Raw genomic sequence first — 27362 nt, 5'->3', positions numbered from 1 at the left:
AGCCGTTAGTCACGCGTGGCTGTTTAAATTGATTAAAATTAAATAAAATTAAAAATTTGGTTCCTCAGCTACACTAGCCATATTTCAAGTGCTCAATAGCCTCATGTGGCTTCTGGCTACCCTATTGGACAACGTAGATAAAGACTATTTCCATCATCGCAGAAAGTTCTGTTGGACAGCACTGCTTCAGACAATATTACACAACTATAATCAGTTAGAAAATACACCGATTTTAATGAGGGCAAATGGCCAATTAGATGAACCAACCATAGACAAGGCAGTCGTCGAGGAAAAGAATGGGTTTACTTGACATTTTGGAGGACCATTAAGAGCAGAAAGTGCAAACAATTCTCAGTATTTTTAAGAAGTTGCATTAACCCTTCTTAGCCCATGGGAGTAATCTTGTAGTAGATGGTGAATTAAGTTCCTGCTTCTAGTTACATATATGGATGGGGCTGGATGATATTGCAAAGAAAGATTAATCCTATGCTCGCTCACTCACTCCCTCTCCCCCCCATCTCTTCTTCCCCCACCCAAATTTCCTTTGTTCAAGTTGTCTTTCCATCAGTTTGCCTCTACTCCCATGCCCTCAGCCCAGACAGCTAGGCGGAGGTCAGCCACCAGAGAGCTGGAAAACAAAGCCCACAAATACAAAGCATGTAGTCTAAGAATTGGATCCAAAAAGTTCAGATACACACCTGAGAGAACTTTCCAGCCCCTTAGACTAGATGAAGAAAGCCAGTGCTGAGGAAGAGGGAAGAGGAGGCACTGAGCAGTCAGGAGAATGTGAGCTCAAGCAAGCTGCAAACTTCCCTGGGAACCAGCACCGCCTTGCCAAGCTCCAGCTAGCGCCTGGCAGCTGAGCTCAATTTGCCTTTCCGTTGGTGTCTGTTGAGAACTGCCATTCGACAGCAGGTCGTCTTCACACATCTATCTTCCAAGTGGGAGTGACGCTCACCACTCCGCTCGGCACCACATTCGGTCCCTGCCGAGGAGACGTTCCTCCTTCTTTGGCCCAGGAGGCTCGTAAACCACGCACCCTCTCCTGGAGAGGGAATGAATAGGCTCCTCAAAGACACGGTGGTAACATAAAGGGAGAGTCCCAACACTACTGTGAATTTTTCCTCAACCAACTCAAGGTCTCCCACAAGAGGGAAACATGTCATCCAGATGACATACACCATAAGGAACCTATGATGTTTTGGGAGGACCTGGGCCCTTACGTTGAGTAATGAGTACAGAAAATGGTAGGCCAGAGGTCCCCAATATTCCAGAAGAGGTTTGCATATCTGGGGGAAAATCAATTTCACCCGGTGATTGCAGGTGGCACATGGATCTGGACATGTGTCTGAGATGTAAGCCTTGGAAAGAATAGCCGTGGAGCTGAGAAGAATGGGAGGTATAGCAGAAAGTATTGGTTGACCCTCAAGCCACTCCCACTTCTTTCTTGTTGGCAGAGTTCAGAGTTTGTTCAAGGGTTCATGACCCTCATCCCATGTGCTTCAAGGAGGAGCCCTTCCCCGGCCCAGAGTTTTAGCGAAAGGCAGCTCCTGCCTTCCAGAGTGATGTCTGACTTCCAGCTGCTCTGTATGGGGCAGAGCTGATGGCTGTTCGTGTTATTTTCTGTTTACCACATACATTTCTAAATCATTGGGTTAAGGCTGCATACAATTTTTGTGTGTGTGTGTGTGACTGCTCCATATCTTAGTTCCCCGACCAGGGAGCCAACCCACACCCCCTGCAGTGGAAGCCCGGAGTCTTAACCACTGGACCGCCAGGGAAGTCCCTATATACAAATAGCATCAGGCTGTCCAGCAGGATGTGGTTTCTCACATCAGGTGGCTGTGTTATCCACCTTGCCCTTTGCCCTAGGAGTGCCTGTTATACAACCATTAGGAGAGGAATCAATGTACAAAAATGACTCAACAATCTCATGTGTGCAAAATATCTCTTTACTGGTATTCTTTTTTTAATGTGTGCCTTTTTTTTATAAAGTCACATGAAGGTAAAATTTTTAAATGGTGAAAAACACAGATCTTAAGTGTATAAGGAGTTTCAGTACATGCACGCACGCATGTAACAACGACCCGCAAACAAGATAGAGAACTTGGCCATCACCCCACAAAGTCCCCTCATGGCCCACCCCCATAGGCAACTACCGTCCTGCTTCCTAGTAACACAGATTAGCTTCATCTGTTCTTGAACTTCATTAAATGGAATCCTGTGATATGTATTCTTTGTGTCTGGCTGTTTGGGCTCAGCATAATATTTGGGGGTTTTCTCTGAGACTCTTCCACAGGAGTTCTTTTTTTTTTTTTTTTTTGGCTGCATTGGGTCTTCGCTGCTGTGCGTGGGCTTTATCTAGCTGTGGAGAGCGGGGGCTACTCTTCATTGTGGTGCGTGGGCTTCTCATTGCAGTGGCTTCTCTTGTTGCAGAGCACATGCTCTAGGTGCGTGGGCTTCAGTAGTTGTGGCACGTGGGCTCAGTAGTTGTGGCATGCAGGCTCAGTAGTTGTGGCTCATGGGATCTAGAGTGCAGGCTCAGTAGTTGTGGCGCACAGGCTTAGTTGCTCTGCGGCATGTGGGATCTTCCCGGACCATGGCTCGAACCTGTGTCCCCTGCATTGGCAGGCGATTCTTAACCACTGCGCCACCAGGGAAGTCCCAAGTTTACAACTTTAAAAGAACTCATTTTCCTCCAGTTCTATTGCACCAGCTCCATTTGTTTCTCAGAGAGAGCCCCAGGTGAGTAGAACAGTAACGAGATTCCACCTCTCACATCCAAGATTATAAGGACTCTCCTTTGGAAGCTGGGCCGCATCCTGGCCAGGCCAGGCCGGGGCAGGTGTCAGCTTGGACACGCACCACGTTGCAGTGCACTGGGCTGTTTGCAGTGCTGTGGGCAGGGCTGAAGGAAACTAACAAGGGGGCGTGCAGTACACTGCAGCCGGAAATAGCCAGGAGCCGCTACCACCCCCAGGCCAAAAAGGTTGTAATAGGAACTGAATCTGAATTCATAATGAGAGTGGCTATGAGGCAGGAAGGACTAAGATGATCCATGAGTAAAGGGACGTCTAACTGGTTTCGAGCAAGCTGAAGTGGTGAGATTGAGAAAAGGCTAATAGAGTCCATGGTCAGGCAGTTCAACTGCAGCAACAGTGGAATAGGCAGAGAAGTGCTTTATTACCCTAATGGAAGAGGATCAACAAAACTTCTGCATTTGACGTGAAAACCAGAAAATTCAGTCTTGCAGGTCGAGCTAGGTGCTTCCAGTTCCTGGGCCATATTCCAGTCTCAATGACACTCCCCTCTTCAACCATCCCTGGGTCAGGTACTTCTGACTGGGAGCAGTTGGGAGGAATCTCACGATTAATCCCATGACTAGAGATGGATTAAAATGAATACCCAGCAGCTTCAACAAGGAATGTGTGCCACAAATATGGAAAAAAAAAAAATTTGATACCACTTCACTGAGAAAAATAAAAGAACTAACTGAAAGAGTTTCCCTGATTGAAGTTTAAAACGATGTCATTTTCTCCCAAATTAATTTATGTTACCATGATTGTAATCAAAATGAGATTTTGAACATTATTTTAAAACTCACCTTAAAGAATACTTGAAAATACCAAATAAATATTTGAAAACAAAGGAAGATGAAAAGAAATTAGCTTTATGAGATTTGAAAACATTTTACAAAGCAGTAATAATTATAAGTATGATTGAGGCACAAAAATCAACAAACATATCAATATCTTAGAATAATTATTCCAGAAAAAGACCCAATTCCACACAATAATTGAATGCTTTTTAAAGAAGGCATCCCAAATTATTGGAAAAAATATTTTTCATGATGTTAAAACCTTTGTCGAGGTATATTAATAATTTAAATTCTCTCTTGATACCATATAATTAGGTAAATTCAAGGTTAGCCATTTAAAATAAAAGAACGCATAGCACTGTCAGATCTCCGGGCGTGGGTGTACTTTTTAAACTAAAACCAATCTGTTACATCTTACACACACACACACAGAAACCCACCCAATCAACAGAGTCAATTACAAAATAAATAAAAATTTCAATATATAGAAAAACACCAAAATAAAGAAGAAAACTGAAATACTCTCAGTTTAAAAAAAAAAGACAAAGGATGAATAAGTACACTGAAAACTCTCTAAAAATGAACTCTAAAACCCCCAGTTGATAAATGGACAAAGGGTAGGATCACACAGTTTACAGTTGTAGTTGGTTAACAAACATATGAGAAAATAAACTCTAGTATCAAAGAAAAAGCCAATTTAAAAATAAAGATTACCATTTTGGTAAATCAAATTAGGTAGTACTTTAAATAAATGAAAGTATTAGCTATCAGCAAGGCTCCCTTGTCCATAGCTTCTCAGTATAATAACCCTGTTGAAAATAATCCAAAACATGGAAAAGCCTTTTGCACAAAAATATCTCTAGCAACAGTATTGGAAACCACCAAAATACCCAACAATAAAAGAATTGTTATGTAAACCGTGACATATGCACTCAGAAAAATATTATAAAATTATCTAATTATGTTTATAAATAGTTCCTTTTTAAATGGAGAATGTATAATTACATTACTCATGAAATTGGATACATACCATATACAATTATCTTTTTAAAATACATGGGAAATGATTGAAAGGAAACTAATATATATTAAAATGCTTTTTCCAGCTTTATTGAGATATTATTGACTTATATGTAAGTTTAAGGTGTACAACATGATGATTTGATACACATACATTGCAAAGTGATTATCACAGTAAGGTTAGTTAACACCTTTATCACCTCACATAATTACCATTTTTTTGGTGTGGTGATAACATTTAAGATTTACTCTCTTAACAGTACAACAATATATCAAAACATTCAAGTACATAATACAGTACTGTTAATTACAGTCACCGTGCTGTACATTAGATCCCCAGAACTTAGTCATCTTATAGCTGGTAGCTGGTATCCTTTGATCAGCATCTCCCCGTTCCCCCCACCACCACCCCACCCCCAGCCCTTGGCAACTAACTTTCTACTCTCTATTTCTATGAATTCAGCTGTTGTAGATTCCACACATAAGTGAGATCATACAGTATTTGTCTTTCTCTGTCTGACTTGCTTCACTTAGCATAATGCCCTCAAGGTCCATTCATATTGTTGCAAAAGATAGAATTTCCTTCTTTTTTATGGCTGAATAATATTACTCTGTGTGTGTGTTTGTGTGTGTGACATTTTCTTTATCCATTCATCCATCAATGGACACTTAGGTGGTTTCCATGTCTTGGCTATTATAAATAATGCTGCAATGAACATGGGGATGTAGATATCTCTTTAGGAAAGTAATTTCATTCCCTTTGGATAAATACACAGAAGTAGGATTGCTGAATCTTACAGTAGTTCTACTTTTAATTTTTTGAGGAACCTCCATACTGTTTTCCATAGTAGCTATACCCATTTACATTTCCACCACCACTACACAAGGGTTCCCTTTTTTCCACTTCCTTGACAATGCTTGTTATCTCTGTCTTTTTGATGATAGCCATTCTAACAGGTACAAGGTCATATCTCATTGTGGTTTTGATCTACACTTACCAGATGATTAGTAATGTTGAGCATCTTTTCTTGTACCTATTGGCCATTTGTGTGTCTTCTTTGGAGAAATGTCTTTCAAGTCCTTTGCCCAATTTTTAATAGAATTGTTTGAGGTTTTTTGCTACTGAGTTGTATGAGTTCCTTATATTGGTTATTAATATATATATTGGTTATTAATCCCTTCTCAGATCGATGGTTTGCAAATATTTTCTCCCATTCTGTAGGTTGCCATTTCATTTTGCTGATTGTTTCTTTTGCTGTGCAGAAGCTTTTCGCTTGATGTAGTTCCTCTTGTTTATTTTTGCTTTTGTTGCTTGCACTTTTGGTGCCATATCCAAAAAATTGTTGCCAAGAGCCAATGTCAAGGAGCTTTTTCTCTATGTTTTCTTCTAGGAGTTTTATAGTTTCAGGTCTTACATTTAAGTCTTTAATCCATTTTGAGTTAATTTTGTGAGTGGTGTAAGATAGGGGTCCAATTTCATTCTTCTGCATGTGAATATCCAGTTTTCCCAACACCATTTATTGAAGAAACTATCCTGTCCTCACTGAGTATTTTTGGCCCTCTTGTCAAATATTAGTTGACTATATATGCATGGGTTTATTTCTGGGCTCTTGATTCTGTTCCATTGGTCTATGTGTCTGTTTTTATGCTGGTACTATACTATTTTGAATACTATGGCTTAGTGATAAAGTTTGAAATAAGGAATGTGATGCCACCAACTTTGTTCTTCTTTCTCAGGATTGCTTTGGCTCTTTGGAGTCTTCTGTAGTTCTATATGAGTTTCAGGATTGTTTTTATTTCTATTTCTATGAAAAATACCATTGGAATTTTGATAGAGATTGCATTAAATCCATAGATGTCTTTGGGTAGTATGGACATTTTAACAATATTAATTCCTCTGATCCATGAACATGGGATATGTTTCCACTTACTTGTGTCTTCTTCAGTTTCTTTCATCAATGTCTTAATAGTTTTCAGTGGACAGCTCTTTTACCCCCTTGGTTAAATTTATTCCTAAGTATTTTATTGTTTTTGATGCTACTGTAAATGGGGTTGTTGTTTTTTTTTTAGATAATTTATTTTTAGTGAATTGAAATGCAACTGAATTTTGTATCTTGGTTTTGTATCCTGCAATTTTACTGAATTCCTTCATTAGTTCTAACAGTTTTTTTGTAGAGTCTTTAGGGTTTTCTATGTTTAAGTTCATATCATCTGCAAACAGAGACAATTTTACTTCTTCCTTTCCAATTTGGATGCCTTTTATTTCTTTTTCTTGCCTAATTGCTCTGGCTAGAACAACCAGTCTCAAACAGTCAGCTAGGCTCTTCCAAATAAGGCAACTGCTTAAGTACGTATAACCAGTCAAATAATTTCCTTGCTTTGCTTCAGCCTCTATTCTATAAAAGCCTTTCCCTTAGAAAGCTCCTAATCACTTCCAGTTTCATGCTGCCTGATTTGAATCACCGTTTGCTCAAATAAACTCTTGTCAATTTTAACGTGCCTCTGTTTATCTTTTAATGGGAATATGGAATCCACTTCATATTCCTCACTGGGAACTGATCTGGAGTTTGTTCTAGACTTACAGGGTTCCAGGTTTACAGGTGGTCAAGGATATCACTTCCAGGCAGCCTGGGAACAATGGCAAACTTTGGAGATCTCAGAAAAAGAGAGGTACTTGCACGTTAAGAGATAATGCAGATGAAACTGGAGAAGAGCCACCAATCCTTGGTTCCTGGGCTTACATGAGATGATAAGGGCAATTCAAGGGAGAAAGAAAGCATTAGAATAGCCTTGCCACCTTTTAGGAAATCTCCAGATAGAAGTTAACCCTTTGGCATTTTTAGTCTTATAGCTCTAGTTTAGTTGATCATAGAGCAAGGACAACAACCTCCTATTAATCAACACCTCCTATTACATCTATATAAGTAAAACATGCCACACAGAACAGAACATTCACAATTTAAAAGCTCATATCTAGGGACTTCCCTGCTGGTGCAGTGGTTAAGAATCCGCCTGCCAATGCAGGGAACATGGGTTTGATCCCTGGTCTGGGAAGATCCCACATGCCACGGAGCAACTAAGCCCGTGTGCCACAACTACTGAGCCTGTGCTCTAGAGCCCGTGAGCCACGACTACTGAGCCCACGTGCCACAACTACTGAAGCCCACATGCCTAGAGCCCATGCTCCGCAACAAGAGAAGCCACCACAGTGAGAAGCCCGTGCATCGCAACGAAGAGTAGCCCCCGCACACCGCAACTAGAGAAAGCCCGCGCACCCAGAGAAGACCCAATGCACCCAAAAAGTAAATAAATAAAATAAAATAAAAGCTCATATCTACAAACTACATGAAGAGCTAGTACTGAAAGTAAGTCATGGTGAGATTTTGTTTGGAGATTCTTCTCTAGAATAGAAAACAGGTTTAAAGAGAAAATATCAATATGTATACAAATACAAATATTGCTGGCAACTATGATTGTGTACGTATCATATAAATTAAGCCTGTACCTAATTTGTACCAAATAAATAATGGGAAATAATTTTTCTCAAACTGAAGAATATGAATCTCCAGATTCAAATGGTCCATCAGATATCTAGCACAATGAATGAAACCAGATCCATACCAAGTCTCATCACAGAGACATTTCACAACACCAGAAATAAGAAGATCCCAAAAGCTTCCTGAGAGGAGAAAAATGTAATTTATGAAAGAATTGGAGTCCAACAGGCATCAGACTTCTTAACAGCACATTGAAGGTAGAAGGTGGAGGAGCAATGACCTTAAAATTCTGAGGGAAATTGATTTCCATCCTAGAATTTAATACCCAGAAAAGAGATGGCACTCTAAATTCACATAATTTGAGGGGGTTTTGAAAAAGGGCTATTACTAAAGAGTGGGAAGGGATGCTGGAGTCCTCAGAGCTTTGCTGTTCCCATCACCAGGCCCAAGGATGAAGAGGAGGTGGGGGTTACCAGGATTCAGAAAAAGCAGATCATGTAGAGAGAACTACCTTGAGTGCAGGAATGACTTTCAGTGGAGGGCCATAGCCTGTGGAGGAAGCCCTAATGGAGTGATGGAGGGAATAAATACCCTCTCCTCACCCCCTATCCTTCTTAGAGATTGGCTGAAATCAAAAAGAAACCAGAAGGCAAAGGAGCCAGTTGATATAGTTTCTAAACATCAGCCTCCTTGAGGGCAGAGACAAGGGTGGAGAAGGGAAGAGAGTGGGTCTGGAGAAGCAAACCAAAAATATCTGGCACACCAGCCAAACCACAGATTAACTGTGAGTATGGAGGAAAAACATTTTCAGAAACACAAAAACTCTCCTCCCATGTGCCATGAGCCTCAACGTAATGAGTTAACAAGACAGGGAACACATGGGATCAAACCGAGGGGCTCCAACTAAGGAGAAAGAGGGGGAAACTTCAGGATGACATCTGGCTTCATACCTATAGAGCATCCAGTGTGTGTGCAGATTTAGAGGGAAGATGGGAGGCAGGGAAGTAGGGCACCAAGGAGAAAAAGGGAACTGACACCTTTTCCTATGTGCTGAAGTATTGGGAAGAATTGCTCTAGGCATTTTATTAATCTCTTGGGGTATTTGGGCAAAAAATAGCAATGAATACATTAAAAACTAAGAAAATGGGGGGAAATGATATTTATTAATCCAGTAAAACAAAATTTGTAGAAAAAGTAATCATGAAGAAACCCCCAAAAGACATCTAAAAATCTGAAAGATGACCCCTAGGAAAGAATCATTGTTTGAATACTTGTCCCACTCTTGGAACCACAGCCAGTTGGTGTTAAAGAAGCAATGACATCCAGAAGCAAGTAACCTACTCACCAGCAGCACGGGATGGATGCTCAAAGAAAGAAACCCCTCCAGGAGAACAGAGTCAGCTTGCCCTGGGCAGGTGCATTAGCTAACATCTTTCCTGGTCCTTCTTCCCCATCCCCACGCCAGGGGGATAAGTGAGAGCGGCAGTGCAAGGGGACTGAGGACGGGAGCTCCCCACCACCGCCAGCCACAAGTTTAGCCTGTGCTGATGGGGAGAAAACATTTGAATCAAATCTGAGACGGAATTTTTAAGAGGAACAGAACTGAATCTTAGTAACAGAAAAGGCACTTTTAACAACTAAGCGACTGACGTGTTATGGAAATATATCATTAAGGAAGCTTTCTAACCAGAGGGAAAAAGAGAGGCTTGACAAGGAACAGAGGTAACAGTTTTTAAAAAAACAACCAAAAATTTGTTATAATATTCCATTTGAGAATCCTTCATCAGACCAGTTACATAAATTAGAAAAATATCAGATGGTGGTTAAGAGCTACGCAGAGAATGAGAACAGATGGGATGTGAGGATCAATGTGTTGCCACCTTAGGAAAGATGATAGGAAAGCCTCTGAGCGGCACCATTTAAGCTCAGTTCAGAATAAAGGAGCCAGCCACAGGAATATTGCAGGGCATGGGATGAGGGGTGTGCAGAGGGGAGAGTGGGCAATCTTCCCAGGAAGAAGCTACAGCTAGTGAGAAAGACTGAGCTTGCTGTTGGAGGAACAAAAATAAGGCAGCTTGGCTCAGGTGTAGTGGGCTAGAATAGGACAAAATGAGATCAGAGAGGTATGCAGGGCTAGATCTAGATGGCAGAACGAGAGAGTTGTACCGTCCCTGACGGCAGCAAGGCAAAGACACGTGTTTCTTGCAGGCCCTGCTCAAAATGCCAGACTGGAGAAACAAAGGGAGGGTAACAGAGTTGACTGCTAGAAGCCAAGACCTGGGAGGGATGGTTGTAAAGTCACCAGCCATAGGGGGCATGACCTGAGTCAAGGGTCTTGCAGCCAAAGCCCCCACTGGGGGAATTGGCAAGGAACCCATGAAATCATTCCATGGGGGAAAAGAGTTGGTATTTGACACTGGCCACGCCAGAGGGCACCAACTCCAGGTTACATCTGTACCAGGTTAATAAGTCTTTTCCTGCTCCCTTATGTTGCCCCTTTCCTCCAATCCCTAAGGGCCCAAAGACAACTAGAGAATGGAGGAGCAAAGCAGGGCAATAATGCGGGACAGGCCACACCCCACGTCACACGGTGGGTTTCCCAGCCTGGAACAAGCTTGAAGGAGGTGGAGTAGAGGAAAGGGAGATGGGAGGGAGGGAGCTTTAAAGAAAGTAAGATGTTGAAGTTCTGACATTAGACTAGACTGGAATTTGTATTACCTGAAAAACTGCGCATAATTCCATAATTCTTAAGACCGACCAGAAAAGCTATGGAGCCAGAGAATTCCTCCAGAGACAAGAAAAGAGATAACCAAAAATGGCACTGGATTTCTCGGAGTGGTAGACCTTTTCTACCTTTTGCTTAGAGTTAGGCGCTTAGTTGGCATTTATGGAGCCATAGTGCCATCAAGCAGAGATTGTTTCTGTCAGAGCCAGTTACCAGGTCTCAAGGGATGGAGACAGCCACAGGGCTGGAAGGAACTGGCCCCGTGGGGACTGCCGGCAGTGGGGGGGGGGGGGTTGTTTTGTCCTGAGGGTGCACCTGGGCAATGGGCTCCTGGCCGTTAAAGTTTGTGTGTGTGTGTGTGTGTGTGTGTGTGTGTGTGTTTTAAGAAGATGCTATATTTAGTCCAACAAACAGCAGACTTCATGGTTTACATGGCATTTGAGATGCTTTTTGAAGATCACTGATTTTGGCAGGCGGCAGCAGCTTGGGGAAAAGGTGTTTCTGTTGGTGGGGGATAGGGCCAGGGCATGTTTGTATAAAAGCTGGGCTGGAGATAGTGTAAATGTAGGGAATAGGGGCAGATGAAACCAGAGGTAGCACTGGGGTTAGGTACTTTATGCAAGTGAACAGACATGTCCATATTGACTTAAGTAATGGAGGGAGGGTTTCTAGTAAGGATAGACACGCAGAGGAACCCAGAAAAAGCTGACCAACCAACCAGGCCTCAGGAAGAGGGGGACTCTGAAGAGTGGCCCTGGATCAAAGGAGGCTCTAGGAACCTAGAAGCCAGGAGGGTGGCCCTTCAATTCAGGGCTCCATCTTTAACATGATTCAGCTGCTCACTGCACACCTGCTTCATTCTATACCTCCCCAGCTGCCATCTTCTTTCCCTCTGCTCTGTAGGTTGCACTTGGCCTCTTCTCCATCTAATAGCGTTCTTCCAAGTTCAGCTCCCACTGCTAATGGCCTCATTCAAGAGAATGAGATCATCGTCCCAATATCAGGAATTGAACTATAATTGAATTGTACCTCTTTATAAAGTAACAAGACTGACACTGGGAAAGCAATTGGCCCAGCTCAGTGTTTGGTACCAGTTAGGCAACATCTTAGAGGCTGGTGGCCCTTGGGAGAGATCCTGTGTGTACTGATGATGGGGAGGGAGCTGCAGACAGGAAAGTACAGCCATGTGGGACAAATCATGGCTGCCTAAAGGCTTGCCCCTTCAGCAAGGAGCAGTGGCAGGGGTATTTCTACCTAACAAAGGTCTGTGGTGTATTGGGATCCGCCATTCATTACAGGTAAGGAATAGGTCACAATACTGCAGGACTTAATTCCAGGGTAACAGAATCTATACTCAATTGTGTAGGTAACAGTGTCTAGAAACCACCGCCCCCCCCCTCGGTGACACACACACACACACACACACACACACATACACACACACACACACACACACACACACACACACGGCCTTCCCCCTGCTTTGTCAGGGCACCACACGGTGGCTTTTGGATGCAACCTAGACATTCTGCTTTTTCTTTCCTGTAATTGGAAAAGAGGGTTACCTCAGCAGGGAGCTTTCATGTAGCCTAGGGGCAGATCTCAAGCAAAGGATGAGAGAACTCCCTGATGCTCAACGATAAGATCTTTCATCTAACTGGCTTCCCAACATAGCTAAAAATACACCCCACAAGGAGAGAGTATCCACTCAGGGTGCGCCCTCATGCAAATGAGAGTGGGCCCTCACTGAGGGTAAGTGATTAGAAATGCTTTTTGCTGCTGAAAACTGAAAAGGACAAAAAGACAGTGAAGGTGAAAAAATTTAGGAGCTGGCCGTTTGAGTAGCTAAATGGCTAAATTTGAGAAATAAGGAAGATGTTTCCTCTGGCCAATTCTCCTTGTGAGATTCTTGAATTAGGAAGGCAAAAATAGCTCCTTTCACAACTGTAAACAAACTGTGACTACTACATAGTCAATCACAAGAAGTATATGGTAAAGTCTAAATACTATGTAAGTACTGTTGATTTGTATTCATTCAATAGATACCCACGACACACAAACCACGGACAGTAGTCTGTGATATAGGCAGAATGGGTCTTTAACGGACGTTTAATAAATGGTGATAAACTATATTCAATAAAAGATCCTTCAATTTAATTTGATTTCTTACAAAATACACAGACCCTCTAACTTAGTCTTCCCTTTGAAAGCAAGGGTTCATCATTTGAAATAATGCCCTCTGCCCCTACAAACAAACCATTTTAGTATCAGACCAAGTTTTAGAAATTTTTATAATCTCGTTATATTTTCCCTCCCCCCTTCCTACTTTTGCCAAGTGATCTGCTTACTTTGCCTCTTGGTTTTTCCAGATAAAGTAAACAACTGAATCTGTGTGGTTCACACAGATGCCACAATTGAGCCAGGCAGGTAACAGTAACTCCAAAAGGGAAAGGAGGCGAATAAACAATGAAAAGCTAGAAGTCCTTTCATGTTAACATTTTATTTAAACCAGTACAAGCACCATGCTTAACAGAAGACTGTCCAAAATAAACATGCAATACGAACTCGCACAGACTGAAACCACAGCTTCAGAAGTTGTGCCAGCTGTTGATTTTGTTAAACGATGAGAGGAAACTGTTAAAATTCACAAGACTAAACCATTAATGTTTCAAGCCTCCTGAATGAGATTACATTGGACCACCTAAATCAGTGGGAACTACCCTGGCATGTTAGTGATCTCAAACAATATTCAAGTAATTACACATGTATGAACTATACTCCAAAAAGCAAGAAAACACAGTTTCTATCACAACCTTAATGTAGTTGTTTTAAATATCATAGGAAGATGATCACTGATTTGAGATGTCAAATGGCAAAATAAGAAACAAGTTTCTCAAGAATATTCAACTTGGGAGCACTGATGTTAAGTGGCCTAAAAGAGTTACATTTTTCCAGAAATACAAAATAAGATTCGTCCAGAAATGTTTGAGACACTTCTTCACATAAGTTGTAAAGGCTCAAATTCTGTAGATTCCAGTATTATCAGTCTATTGAACAAACAGGGAAAGCAACCGTACTAAGAATATTTGAATTGATACATTACGAGTTACTCTCTACTTCCACCAAATATCAGCATTGAAACTCTTATGAAAATATCTTTTCATCACTAGTCCACATTATGGATTAATGACATTGCTCGTGTTTTAAGGTAGTCCAGACATATTTTTAAGAACGCCTTCCTTACTATCTATATGAGTGGGGAACAAAGACAGCCAAATTTAATTTGGCAATAAACTCCTTTAACTGGAAAATTTTTAAAGTGTCAGACCAGGATACAGTTTATGGCTACGTTCAACTCCTGAAAATAGGAGACAAAAAGGGAGAGAAAAGTGCTGACGTTTTGCTACAAAGATCATTTAGTAATGACAATACAAAATTCAGCAACACCCTCTTAAACAAGAGTATGTTTAACTGCACTAGGCATTTAGTAAACTTTTTAGAAATAGACAATTTGAACATTTATTTTAGAAGTCAATTGAACAAAAACAGCCAGTCAAACAACTTTTTTCCTAACATAATTGCTTCAATACCAGAACAAAGTGAATACTATTCAAAACTCTTTGACATTTTGGAATTTCAGCATAGTAACCTGAGAACAGTTTTCTTCATATGTCATTTATGTTGCCACAAAAACCATATAAAAACATGCTGTGATTACGAGTCAGTTCTATTTTGACAACATTAGATGCTATGCAGAACTTATACAAGGCCAACAATTTCAAAACTAATGGTGACTTAGAAGACCATGAAGGAGGTTCCCAGGAAAAAAGCTGCTGCCAAAAAGGAAAGATTAAGTTTGAAGGCTGAATGGGAATGGCTGTACCAGAAATGGAATGTAAAAACTGGAATTACAAAATCTGGAGTTACTATTAGGGAGAAGGCAGAAAAAGAGATTAAATAGGAAATATACTTAGAACAATGCAAAATTTGGTTAGATGAAAGGGAAATATATACAAAAAACAGAGAACACTCTAGGACAAGGAATCTATAACTCTCCCTATAGGACCAAGGAAGTGAAAAAAATGTTCTACTGATCCCCTAACCTCATCTATTGTCTTGCAAAAATATATGTTATCGATAAGGAGTCAGACAAGCTCAAAAAAGCATGGTTTATCACAGCTCTTTGTCCCTGTTAGAGAACAGGGGAACTGAGAGTTCTGTGTATGGAGGTCAATATTATCTGACATTATGGAGGACCTTCCAATTAAATTTAAAAAACAACAACAAAAAAAACACCTAAAATGTGAAAGACAAAATAAGGAACCTCACTAAAAAATACATTCTTGCAGCCCTAGATTCTCTTATTGCTGTGAGCCTGATGAAACAAAATCTCATTTCCTTCATTCAAAAACATTAGAAGAAGTGTCCAGTCACTTGGATTACATTTGCATTTCCGCAGAATTATAAGCATTATTCTCCAATATCAAAATAGCTGTTTAAAGAATTCTTAAACTTCCTGGGTGAAGTTCTCTCTGGAAATTGGAATAAAGAACCTTTCCCATTCCTTAACCAAAACAAATACCCCCTCTAGCACTTCCTCATCTCCAACTAACTTCCTATTGCTTCCTGTTTTTTAGATTAGTGAAGCCAAACAGTGTTGCAATAGAAGATTCAACATTGTGAAAATTCCAACTATCTTCACCTCTTTATTAAAGTTGGCACAGAAACCTTAAAAAAATGCAAAGCACATATGAATGGGAGATACGCCAACATAAAAAAAAAAAGCCTTTGCTAGTTCTGAAATGATTAAGATATTCTTAACATAAGAATTCACTCACCAAATCTGGGTAGTCTTTAGAGTCTCAAGACCTTTTGTCAAGTTAATGTCAAGATAATCTTAAACAGTTACTCATATGTTTTTAAAGTACACTATATATCAGAATCCTTGCTTTAAAGATGCCAAGGATGCCATCATCTAACAAGACAGGTGTCCAGTTTAGAATATCTTCTCACATTTAGGATGTAAGATGAGATTTCTATTGATGTGTTACTGTTATTAACTATGGCCAAGGTTTTAAGATAACCATTTTTTTTTCCTATGGCACAAAACTAATCACAAATATGCCCCAAATTATAACTCTCAACTGCCATATATTCACCAATGCAAGTAGATAGTTGGAATTTTTAAAATATCAAGTTGATTTTATTACAAATTTCAGATACACATATTAGAAAATTGTTTTACTTGGACCCTTTACAAAAGTATTAATTTCACCAAATCTGGAATACTGGCAGTGTAAAAGTCTTAAACTAAACTTAAAGCTAACAAATCAAAGGCACAGTATTAACACATGTAAAATAACTAGTATTCACAGGACAACATTAAGAGGTGCTTTATAAATAAAGTGTTATTAACCTAGATTCAAAACTATCTAGAAATGACACAACCAGGAATGAAGCCTTTAATTAGTTACAATCCATCAATTTCTAAGACTAAAATGCTATTTTCCATAAGAAGAGAACCTAATAGTCATAACTTTATTATAAAATCTAACTTCCAGACCTTAAGAACAAGCAATTGATGAAAAGTTTCTGGACTTGATTAAAAGGATATAGAAAATTAAGAAGGCATGGAATTGATGAAAAAATGCTTGTAATGCAGATTATACTATAGTAAGTTATTATTCATGGCTCAAAATTGGGTCACTCAAGTCTTTTATCCCAAATTGATTTCAAAGATTTGACAAGTGATAATATGCTATTTTCATATATAAACTAATATCCAGTATTTGTCAAAAGGAGGCAACTGTTGTCTATCACAATCTAATACCCACTTTCCAATGGTGTCTGTAAATAGTAACAAATTCTGAACCGTAAGTTATAGAAATTAGTCACAAGAGTGCAAAAAGTCCCTGGAGAGAAAGTAGTCCACCTAACAATTACAAATATAAGGAAACACTTTACAAAGTTTCATTACTATGAAGATGATTTCCCCTTTGTTCAAACTTTGAACAAATGAAGAATTTTTCTTTACTGCAGGTAACAAACTGTAAATAACAGTGCATTTTTAGGCATAAATAAGTATTTATGTCTGGTTCCAGTATGGTCAGGTTAATACATAAATACTTTAGAAACACAGAAGTTCACATTAGTGGAAAAATCCAAGTTTCTCACGTAACCATTCTTCAGTTAGGTCTTCGGTATTTCTTATTTCAAATACCTTAAGAAAAAAATCAAATATTTTGTATATTTGAGTATTAAATACCAAATTCTCCTTCCTTTCATGTTGGTCATGACTTAATCTGTGTAAATTAGATACACCTTTACGTTTCTTTAAGTGCTAGGGCCTCAGTTACCAAAGTCTAGCAATCAAGACAGCATAAAATCAAAACTCTTAAAAGCACAAATCTACAAATGTTCTAAAAGAGTAGTTTTGTAAATATTACCCACTAAAAGAGAGAGCCAAGTATACACACTTAAAATCAATCCAGTTAGGAACTGGAAGGACCTGTGCTGATCCTCCACAGGTGGAGGAAATACCAGCTGTTTTTATAAGGACAGATTAGTGGTCCACAGCCACAAATCTCTAGCCAGAATCTGAACACACACAGGCCCAAAGTATAACGGCTATAAAAAGACAATGTAATACAGCAGAAAGGATGAGATTTGAGACCAGATGAAAGTTTGAATCCTAGCTCTGAAATGTACTAATATACAACCCTAGGCAAGTCATTCATCCTCTGAACCTCAGTTTTCCCAGCTAAGAACAGGAGTTTCACCATCAACTTACAGAGTTGTGTTGAGGATTCAATCAGATTATTTGTAAAAGTAACTTGTAAATTGTAATGCCTTAATGCCAGCACTTTAGGGCGTGCCTAGGATTAGAACAGACATGAGCCTGTTAACAGACCTCCTTCCCAACCACCCAATCCCCTTAGAGCAACTCCAGCATGTTCCCGTGGCACACATGAGGGTAAGTAGTGTCTATAAGTGGGTGGTATCAATAACAATCATGTGGGCTAAAGGGAAAAAGCAGAGGGCACGTAAAAACATCACCTGGGTTGATAATTAAGCACCCAAGGGGAAAACCCTGATGCTCTCCTTAAAATAAAACCTGAAAGGAAATATTATTTAATACCATTCCAGTCATGTAAAATTCTATGTCAAAACGTTAAATGTATATACTTTTTCAACTCAAACTAATACATGGAAGTTAAATAAAGTTGGAAAGCAAGTACCACTCTTACCTTTAACCTTCAAAAATGCCATAAAACAATGGGAACATGTTAAATCTTGAAGCAGGTGTCTCATATGAAACAGAATGTTCTAACTTAATAAAGCTAATACATATTCTTAAAAATTTAATTTTAGATTTGGAAACAATACAGTTAACTGCATAGTATGGAATTCCTGCACAGAATTTGGTTCATTTAGTCTATGGTAAAGGGCTCAGAGAAGCTTCAAATGCTGCATTTATCTACTAGAAATTACATTATGGAAGATGAAAAATTCTCAATAGATTGAGTAGTTTTCTAAAGCTGCCTATATTTTGAATATGAGTTCTTGTAATCAACTTATAATTTTCATTCCAAAAACACACTTTTGGTTAAAGACTTCTATCATTCTATTTCCAACTAATAAAAAGCTCTAGTTTACTGCTCTGTTCTAAATAACTTTCATCTACATAAAGAAATACTTAACTCTTCAGATTACTTGGATATTGCTCTATTTACAAAGGGAAAAAATTGTCTCAACAAGTTCATCAAATATAAATACCACCTTGGTGAGTTCAGCTGTTTGGACTAGCTTATTCTTACTCCCAGCATACATCATCTGTTGTTCAGGCTTACATCCTGGAAGAGAGAGATCAGAGTAGAAATGAGACTTAAATTTTGAAAAAGTGATGAGTTTTCATTATTTACTTTATAAAAATGACACATTTAGGATCTCCTATGCTATCAAGTTTACAAAAGCTTCCGTCTAAATGTGTAAAGGCTGTATTTTGAGAGTCTTACACTGCATACTGCCTGCACAAAGAGAAACAGCTATATTACTAATGAACAAGGCTTTAGGTCAGCAAAAATAAATGAGGCTAGATCTCTACAGATCTTGACTTTTAGAGCCTTGCAAATACTTTAAAACTTTTCAGCACTTAGTTTTGACGGTAAATATCAAGATCAATTTTACAGAGGCCTAATATATATAGGTTTTGGGATGTTGTTGGGTCAGTAGTGTCAGGAGATTGACTCTGAAAAAAGGTTACGCTCTGTTTACATATTAATTAAAAAATAGACTGCAGTATATTTTAAGTGCTACATAAATGATACAAACAATAAAGTTCAGGGAGGAGTTCAGTGAGCAGAAACTTTATTGTGGGCTTGAATGGTGGTGGCAGTGGGAGCTCTGGTGATAATGGATACTTTAAATACCAATAAGCCATTTTAATATCCAATGTAGGGCTTCCCCGGTGGCACAGTGGTTGAGAATCTGCCTGCCAATGCAGGGGACACGGGTTCGAGCCCTGGTCTGGGAGGATCCCACATGCCGCGGAGCGACTAGGCCCGTGAGCCACAATTGCTGAGCCTGCGCGTCTGGAGCCTGTGCTCCGCAACAAGAGAGGCCGCTACAGTGAGAGGCCCGCGCACCGCGATGAAGAGTGGCCCCCACTTGCCGCAACTAGAGAAAGCCCTCGCACAGAAACGAAGACCCAACACAGCCATAAATGAATGAATAAATAAATAAATGAATAAATTTAAAAAGAATTAAAAAAAAAAATCCAATGTAAGCTACTCTGGGACTATTCTCAAGATTATAGGCACATCATTCGTAACTACTATTTTAAAGATAAACACCAAATATATATCATAATCATACACATAGTTCACATACTTATAAATAAAATTAAAATACAGAAGAAAATGTACTTTTGATATTTTAAAATGTCATTACATTTCTACTTCCTTAAAACGTCTGTACAATTTGACCTAACAACACTTCTAGGAATCTATCCTAAGAAAAGCAAGTTCTAAGAGATGATGCTTTACAGTAACTTCTTTTTAGGGATGCATTTATGTGTGTATGTGCGTGCGCATATACTGCAATTTAGGTTATTCAACACTTTTCCTCCTTAAAACGAGCATAAAATATGTCTAGTATAAAAATGGTTTAATTTGATCAGAACCAAATATGCACTATTTAAAGAAATTCACTTACCAACAGGACTGGAGAAAATAAAGCACAGAGGGTATGAAACTCTTCCATCATCATGTTGATACTTATAACTATATACAATGAAGGTTTTTCTCAAGTTAAGGAAACTAAAATTACTGCTCTGTTTGAGACAAGTACTTATCAACAAATTTCTGAAAGAAAACACGCACCAGGGGAGCTAGTGGGTGGCAAATTTCTATCCTATCCATTTAGGCCACACCTTCATTATTCATTATCTTTCCACAAAATTATAAATGGGCTCCCCAAAAAAGTTATAACATCTTATACTCTCTCACAAATAAATTTATTAAAAGTATAGATTTAATATGGATTTTTTCCTTCTCAATTTTTATTATAAACATGTAATAATAAAAGGAACTTTTTAAAAATAATATTAATTTTTTGGTTCTTTTCCAATATGAGCATATATTTTATTGAATAATTTGGTCATGATCATGGTGTAGAAGAAAATTTTGTAAAATATGTCTTTTAAAAGTTGAACAAATGAACTTCATAAATAAAATTGTGACCACTTAAAAAAACAAATCTTTCTAAAGCACTATGAGAAAAGGATATCGAGGTTGTCGTTCAGGTAGTTCATCTTTAAGTTCATCTGGTGAAATGCCCTGGAACCATAAAGAAAACAACTTTTAAACATTTTCTTACCCATAAATTCTTAAGAGATATACCAAGCACCTATTCTACTAATAGGTATAAATTCATAACCTTATACCATAACATAAGATTTTATTTTACTAAATTGTACATAAGCTGAGGTTATTAAAACCTCAGTGCGATGAAAGCCTACTCCAGCCCACTCAGTTTAGCTCTGTGTATTAACTAAACATGGGGCTGAGAGGCAGAGTAGTCTATGCTCATGTTCCAATTGTCAGGAAATACTGAGTGAGATAAGCCAACTCCTCAGAGCAACAACAATATCTGATTTAGGGGAAAAAAGTTAATTTCTTTTCACTCTAAATTAGTTACTTAACTTGACAAAACTAAATATTTAGGTTAAAGGGCTTTAGTTTTTAATTACTGGCCAACCAATTTAGAAGCAAGTTATAAAGTTGATTCAGTTTTTACCAGACATATAGCCCTAACTTCTACTACTTATTACCCTGGATTTCATTAATGTTTTATGAAAGGTGATTATATTAGCAAGACAATGCACTACACAACAATTAGCATATGCTTTTCATGCATAATGATCATGTCTAAAGGTTTAGAACTCGCTTTAGAAGTAACTGTAACTAATGTAACATTTTTTGGGCAATAATAATTGCTTAATGATAAAACTATATTTAGCTGATCCAACAAACCTCAAGCTCTTCATCCAGCACCACCAGGCGTTTATCCTTATCAATTTTCACTAAAATAAAAATATAATATGAGTAAACTGTGATTCTAACGTGACTTGATCTACCCAACCTGCAGTGTCCTAGCCCTTTTTCTGGTATCCAAAATTAAAACAGGAAGAAACACAAGCATAAAACACAAGCTTGACTCTACAAGCAGTCAGCATTTAAAAGCTTTTACCCAGAATTCCCAGCACCTAATTTGCTAATTTAGAACTTTATGGCAACTCCTTACATTTACTGTGTATGTGAAGAACTTCGTAACTCAAATGCACTTCCTAGATGATAAGAAAAGGTCTGAAAAGGTCACTGTTACTGACATTGGTTTATTGCACGTGGTTAGAATTGCAAGCAAAACGTGGACCAAGGGTCAGGACAGAACAACCGCCAGATTCCCAGCTTCTCCAGAGTCAGGATTTCATGGTGCAGTATGAGTATTCTGAGAAAGTGAATTACCAAATAGTAGTGATATCTCTATTAAAATACATGCAACAGAGCCCATAGCCAAACTGAAATATGTTTAGATAATCTATGCCTGTATTCTTTTCCATTACTCTGAAAAGTTATCCAATTTTTTATTTTGCACTAATTTCAAAGTAAATCCTGTGAGACACAATATGATCTCAAATAGCTTTACTCTTTGTGGCAAAATGGCACTGACACACATTGTCACTTTTAAGAACTGTATGCCTACGTTGTAGTATTTGTTTGTAAAAGAACCATAATTCAACAAGCTGTTACCACCTCATTAATTCACATCTGCCAGATGCATCTCTGTTAACAGTATACAGAGTTTTACATTCTCACCCCCTCATCCTTCCTTTATCTTTCTAAATCACTACCCACATATTAAATATTACCTAAGAATATAAAAGAAATCTGCATAACATCACATACACTTCACAGTGGAAGAGGCAATATACAAATCATTCTTTCTACTGTCAAAAGTCAGTGACACTTAAAAGTACTCTCCATGAAACTAGAGTTCAAGTCTAGAATTGAATTAAGACTTCACATCACTTTGAACACAATGCTGAACTGTAACACTTTAGGTGTAGGCAAAGGTGTCTGTTTGAGGATGAATGGCCAGGCTATTTTTAGTCCCCTGAGAAGTTAAAGGATGGAGTTGAATGGGTCACTACAAATGACCAAGTGGGGGGGAATTAAAAAGTGGGGGGGGGGATTAAAACTGGAGGAGGTAACTTTCTAAAGGTTCAGGTTATTCGATGTAGCTATAGGATAAAGCCAAACTCCAAACTAAGACCATGTAATGGAGACAATTGCTTTTAGCTTACTTATAATGGCAGCATTGTTCGTCTCTTTGCGAAAACGAAACTTTCTCAGCTTTTCCACTAAATCTTCAGCAACATCACAAACTACCAAAGACTCACTCTAGAAAAGAAAAAAATCATGTTATCAAATGCCATGACTTCAATATACATATGTACATGTTAAACTTATAAAACCTAATACTTTTAAGAAGGTATACTGACACCTACAAATGTCATAATTATGTGAAAGTATTAATGTGAAACACATGAACACTTAAACAGCTTTTAAATCTACCAAGCTTTGTATCTACATTATTAAATTATACACATTTGTTCATCTTACATGTAGGGTATACTTTCTCTTTGGCTACTAAATATCTCAAAGAACTAGACACATAATAATGTGGAATTTCATCAGAACTGTAGAGGAAGGGAAGAATAAGGGAAAAGTCAAGGATCATTGCTGTTAGAAAGTATAATATTTTTGCACTATGCAGCAAGAACAGGAAAATCATCTTATTACACTTAGAGTTAATAAGGTCTTAGTTCATTTTTGAGTCTCACAACTATGAAAAAATAAAAAGAAGCAAAAGTATGAAAAATAAACCATAAAAGACCGATTACATTTTATATCTTAATTAAATGACTACAGGGATCAAAAAATAAGGAGCTATTAAGAATTATGAAAGCAAAACCAGATGAAACAAATATAAACACTCAAAGAACCTTTTATAAATTATGAAAAAATATTAGAAACTCTTCTCCAGAAATCTGGCAAGGAAATTATCAAAAGCACTCTTCTTTTACTGGTACAAATGCACTATTGATTGCAAGCATGTGGATGGAAATCTTTTTCTTTAATGTGTAAACTTTGAACACATACAAAAGTAGAGAATAGTATAGTGAAATCCTATGCGCTTAACACTCAGCTTCAACCATTATCAACACATAGCTAATCTTATTTCATCCAAAACCCTCAATACTGCCCCCATGGACCATCATATAGGAAAGGCCCAAAATCATTTTAACTATAAATATTTTAATATGTATTAATAAAATGACAGTATGTGCCATTAAAAACATAAGGACAATAACATTATCTCACCTAAAAAAAAACTAATAATAATTCCAGTGAATTATTCAAGCAGAGTTCAAAGTTCAAATTTCCCTATTGTTTTAATTTTTTTTTTCTTTTTTAACAGTGAGTTTGATTGAGTCAGGTTCCAAACAAGGTCCACATTCTCTGGTCTCTTCATATATGGGTCTCCCCCCACCACCCACTTCTTCAGAAAATTAAAAGAGTTTTGAGACCAATGCCAAATACATGTCTCATTACAATCCGAAAGAATTAAGGCCTCAAATTTTAAGTTAAAAGGAAAATTTAATGAGAGCCTGCTTTCTCATACTGTGTTGGTTAAATAAGAGCATATGTTACAACAGTAAATAGCTATCAATTTTAAGTTGTCCTTTAAATTCATAACACTGGTAACATATAAGTTATGATATACCATAGGATCTGCTACTTATACAATTAGAAAGTACATCCCACCAATACATATTATCCAATAAATTAGGCTCCTGTAGGAGTCCTGTATGTCTATCCTTTTACTTCCCTTTAGAGAAAGAAATGCTAAGTCATATGGAGCTTCCTGAAAGCAGTATTCAAGCCTAGTCTATTTTTTCCTATCTTTCAAGAAAGAGATATAAATCAGAAAACTAGAATTTCCAATCTTTCATCAACCAAAGATAGAACCCATTAGTAGAAACTAATAAATACTTTAGATTTTTGTAGACAAAGAGCAATTTGTCACGAGTCTTATCTTACAGTTCTGATACCCAGAGCTGCTTGTGCAATCCTGACACTCTAAGAATAGTAAACCAAGTGAAAAACATGCTGTGATTTAATCTATATTGCTTTTTTTTTTCATTTTTCACCCCTCCCAATACCTTAATAAGGCCAAAAATTCCTTCCTACAAGAAAAAGGACCACGGCTCAGCCAACTCTAATGCTTCCAGTCAATAGAAGCATTTAAAAATCAGTATAACACCCTGAAAACAACACTATATGGTAAATATTAACATACAAAGTGGAGAGTTGAACTCAAGTGGTCATTTATTGGATAATCCACACAATGAACATTTAATGAGTGTCAGCACGTGCTAAGTGCTAGGGATACAATGATATAAAATAAATAGATTAAAACTATGGGCCTCTCAAGGAGCTTATAAAGTCTATTAGAAAACAGATGTACATCAAAATCATCAGGTAAAAAAATATACACTTGTTTGTACCTAGGATAAGAGCTAGAAAGGACAGAAACTTGATGCTATGAGAACTTATGACTAATGGACAACAGCATGGTTACAGGAGACTTGCCTGAAAAAGGCATCTAAAGGACAAAAACTGCCTATGTAGAGACGCTTTGATTAAAGTGAGCACAGCACATCTAAGATAACGAAAGGCCAGTGTGACTCAAGCACAGAGAACGAGCTGTAACACATACAAGAGGAGGCTGGCAGGGGCTGGACCACATAGGGCCCAGCGGGTCATACTTAGTATTTTGGTCTCTATCCTATGAGCAAAGGGAAGCCACTAAGGTGTTTTAAGTAGGTGGTGACAGAGAAAGTAATCAGATTGCATGCAGGAAACAGGCAGAGCACCTGGATGAATAGACCAAGACTAGTTAACTGACAAGGCTAGTCCAGGTGAGAGATGAAAAGTAGCTTAGACAGACTGATGAGGATAAAGAGAAGTAGGTGAATTCTGTTAATAATTGTTAACGTGTATTAAACGCTATGAGAAAACACTGTGCTATGTACTTTACATGGATCTCTCTTCATCCTCAAAACAATCCCATTAGATGGGTATTATATTATGCCCAATTTGCAAGAAACTAAGATTTAGAGAGGTTAAGTATATTCCCCAAAGTTACGCAACTAGGGGAGCCAGGATTCAAGCCAGACAGCCTGACTTTAGCCCACACTTAACCACCACAAAGGAGCTGGCGACAGACAATACTGGGAGGGGTTGATCAGTAAAAAAGGTGACTCCTAAGCTTTTTGGCTTGTGTAAGACTTAAACAGTGCTACCTTTCACTAAGTTAAGGAACACTGAGGAACTCCAGGTTTGAGGGAAAGAGATGAGTTCTATTTTGGACAAACTGAGGGGGCTTTGAGGCACTCAAGTGGGGAAAAGCTTCCCAGGGGATGTTAACTAAATAGTAGGATATAAATATCTGTGCTGGATCTCAGAAGCAAGGTCTGCACTACAAATTCACAAGTCATCTACATATAGGTAAGTGGTAATTGAAGCTATGAGTGTAGGTAAGAAACGAAGGAGAAAAAAATACAGCATGTTAAATGAAGCATTAGGATGGAGCCTAGGACTCCTACTTGTGATGTACAGGGAAGGAGAAATGCATGGGACACAGACAGACCAACAACAGGAGACGACATAGGAGAAAAACCAGTTCTGTATCCTAGAAGCCAAGGGGGAGGCACGAGAGAAGAAAATGCTTCAAAGAGAGGAGCTTGATCAACACCCAGAATGCAGATGAAAGGTCAGGAAACATGAGAATTGAAGAGTGAGTCCCTTCGATTTAGTGACCAAAACAAGATCTATTCGATGGAAGTGGGTTGAGCAATGAGTGGGAGGTCAGAGACTAGAACAGTGGGAGTTTTGTGTTTTGCTTGTAATTAAAGACACGAGAAGCATATTTTAAAACCCGATGGGAAAGATCCAGGAGATCCTCGTTGGGCAATTAATTTAATTCTCCACTTTATTTTTGAGCGCGGGGTCGAACCCATACGAGACGGAAGCCAGAACCCCCAGACCACGCAAAACTAAGCTTTTGACAGTTACTTTACGGCCAAGGGCCAAAGCACTGGGTCAAAAGATTTCCAACTGCCATAACTCAAAGAAAGCAAGGATAAGGGGAAATCCTTAGAGGCAGGCCAGGGGAAGGAGGAAAAGGAAACTAAGGCGAGGCCGAGAGAATGGAGTCAGAATTCGAGCCCTCCTCCGCAAAGGCGGCCAGGCCGAAAGTGCTCGGCGTCCGCCGGCCCTTTGGGCCTGGCCCGGGCCCTTGGGGAAAAAGCCGGCGTTTGGGGGAGCCCTCGGGTGGGCCAGACCCCCGGCCCCTCCGACCCTTCAGCGCAGCAGCAGCTAGAGCCCTCCATCCAGAAGGACCCGGTGAGAATCACCCACCCCCGCTGGCCGCACCCTAGTCGCCTAGCCCGCTGGGCGGTTCGACCCCGGGCCCGGCAGGAGGATGCTGCTCTTAGGCGAGGCGGCAGCGTCCGCGGGCGGAGGCCAAAACTCAGACTGTGGGTACCCACTAGCAGCCGGGCCGGAAGCGGCCGCCGACCCACCCCGGGAGCTGCCCGCCGAGACCGGTTCTGGCAAACAGGAAAGCCCAGCGGGCTGGCCCAGCCCTCCGGCCGGCCCCCACCCTCCCCGGCAGCAACTCACCATTTTCCTTCCGGCCGTCAGCAGCCTTTCGCCTTCCCTCGGGTCCCTTTAAGAATGGCACGACGGCCGCCTCCCTTCCTGCCCGGCGCCTGGCAGAGCCGCCCCCACCAAGCTACGCGGCAGCGGCAGGCCGGCACGTGACGGCAGACGGCGGGCTGCGCGGCTCAAAATTAGCCGAAACGCGAACGCCCGCTTGCTCTTCAAGGAGGATG

The 27362-nt window shown here is 39.3% G+C and overlaps 1 protein-coding gene and 1 long non-coding RNA gene across 3 annotated transcripts in view; one reads left to right on the top strand and one right to left on the bottom strand.

Annotated features, from left to right (window-relative positions):
• LOC309655399 overlaps nucleotides 1-15693 on the top strand; it is a 23056-nt gene extending 7363 nt beyond the window's left edge. The window contains exon 2 of the long non-coding RNA XR_014260815.1: nucleotides 554-15693. This is a non-coding gene — a long non-coding RNA (uncharacterized lncRNA). The remainder of the gene's footprint in view (nucleotides 1-553) is intronic.
• On the bottom strand, nucleotides 13325-27362 carry GMFB (glia maturation factor beta). Of its 2 annotated transcripts, none has more exons than XM_082450513.1 (7): nucleotides 27151-27362; nucleotides 22704-22800; nucleotides 21373-21422; nucleotides 20627-20676; nucleotides 20054-20139; nucleotides 18620-18693; nucleotides 13325-17060 (listed from the first exon to the last, which is right to left on the bottom strand). In XM_082450513.1, the coding sequence occupies exons 1-7, from the start codon at nucleotides 27151-27153 to the stop codon at nucleotides 16989-16991; spliced, it is 432 nt and encodes a 143-aa protein (XP_082306639.1). In that variant the 5' UTR covers nucleotides 27154-27362; the 3' UTR covers nucleotides 13325-16988. The 2 variants fall into 2 exon arrangements, with proteins under 2 accessions (XP_082306639.1, XP_082306640.1); XM_082450514.1 differs by having other exon boundaries at nucleotides 20054-20136; nucleotides 27151-27336.

Source organism: Balaenoptera physalus (genome assembly GCF_965194825.1).
Source record: "Balaenoptera physalus genome assembly, chromosome: 2".
In the NCBI taxonomy this organism is placed as follows: domain Eukaryota; kingdom Metazoa; phylum Chordata; class Mammalia; order Artiodactyla; family Balaenopteridae; genus Balaenoptera; species Balaenoptera physalus.
Note: the sequence above shows the minus strand (reverse complement) of the source record. Positions and strands in the feature narration are given on the sequence as shown.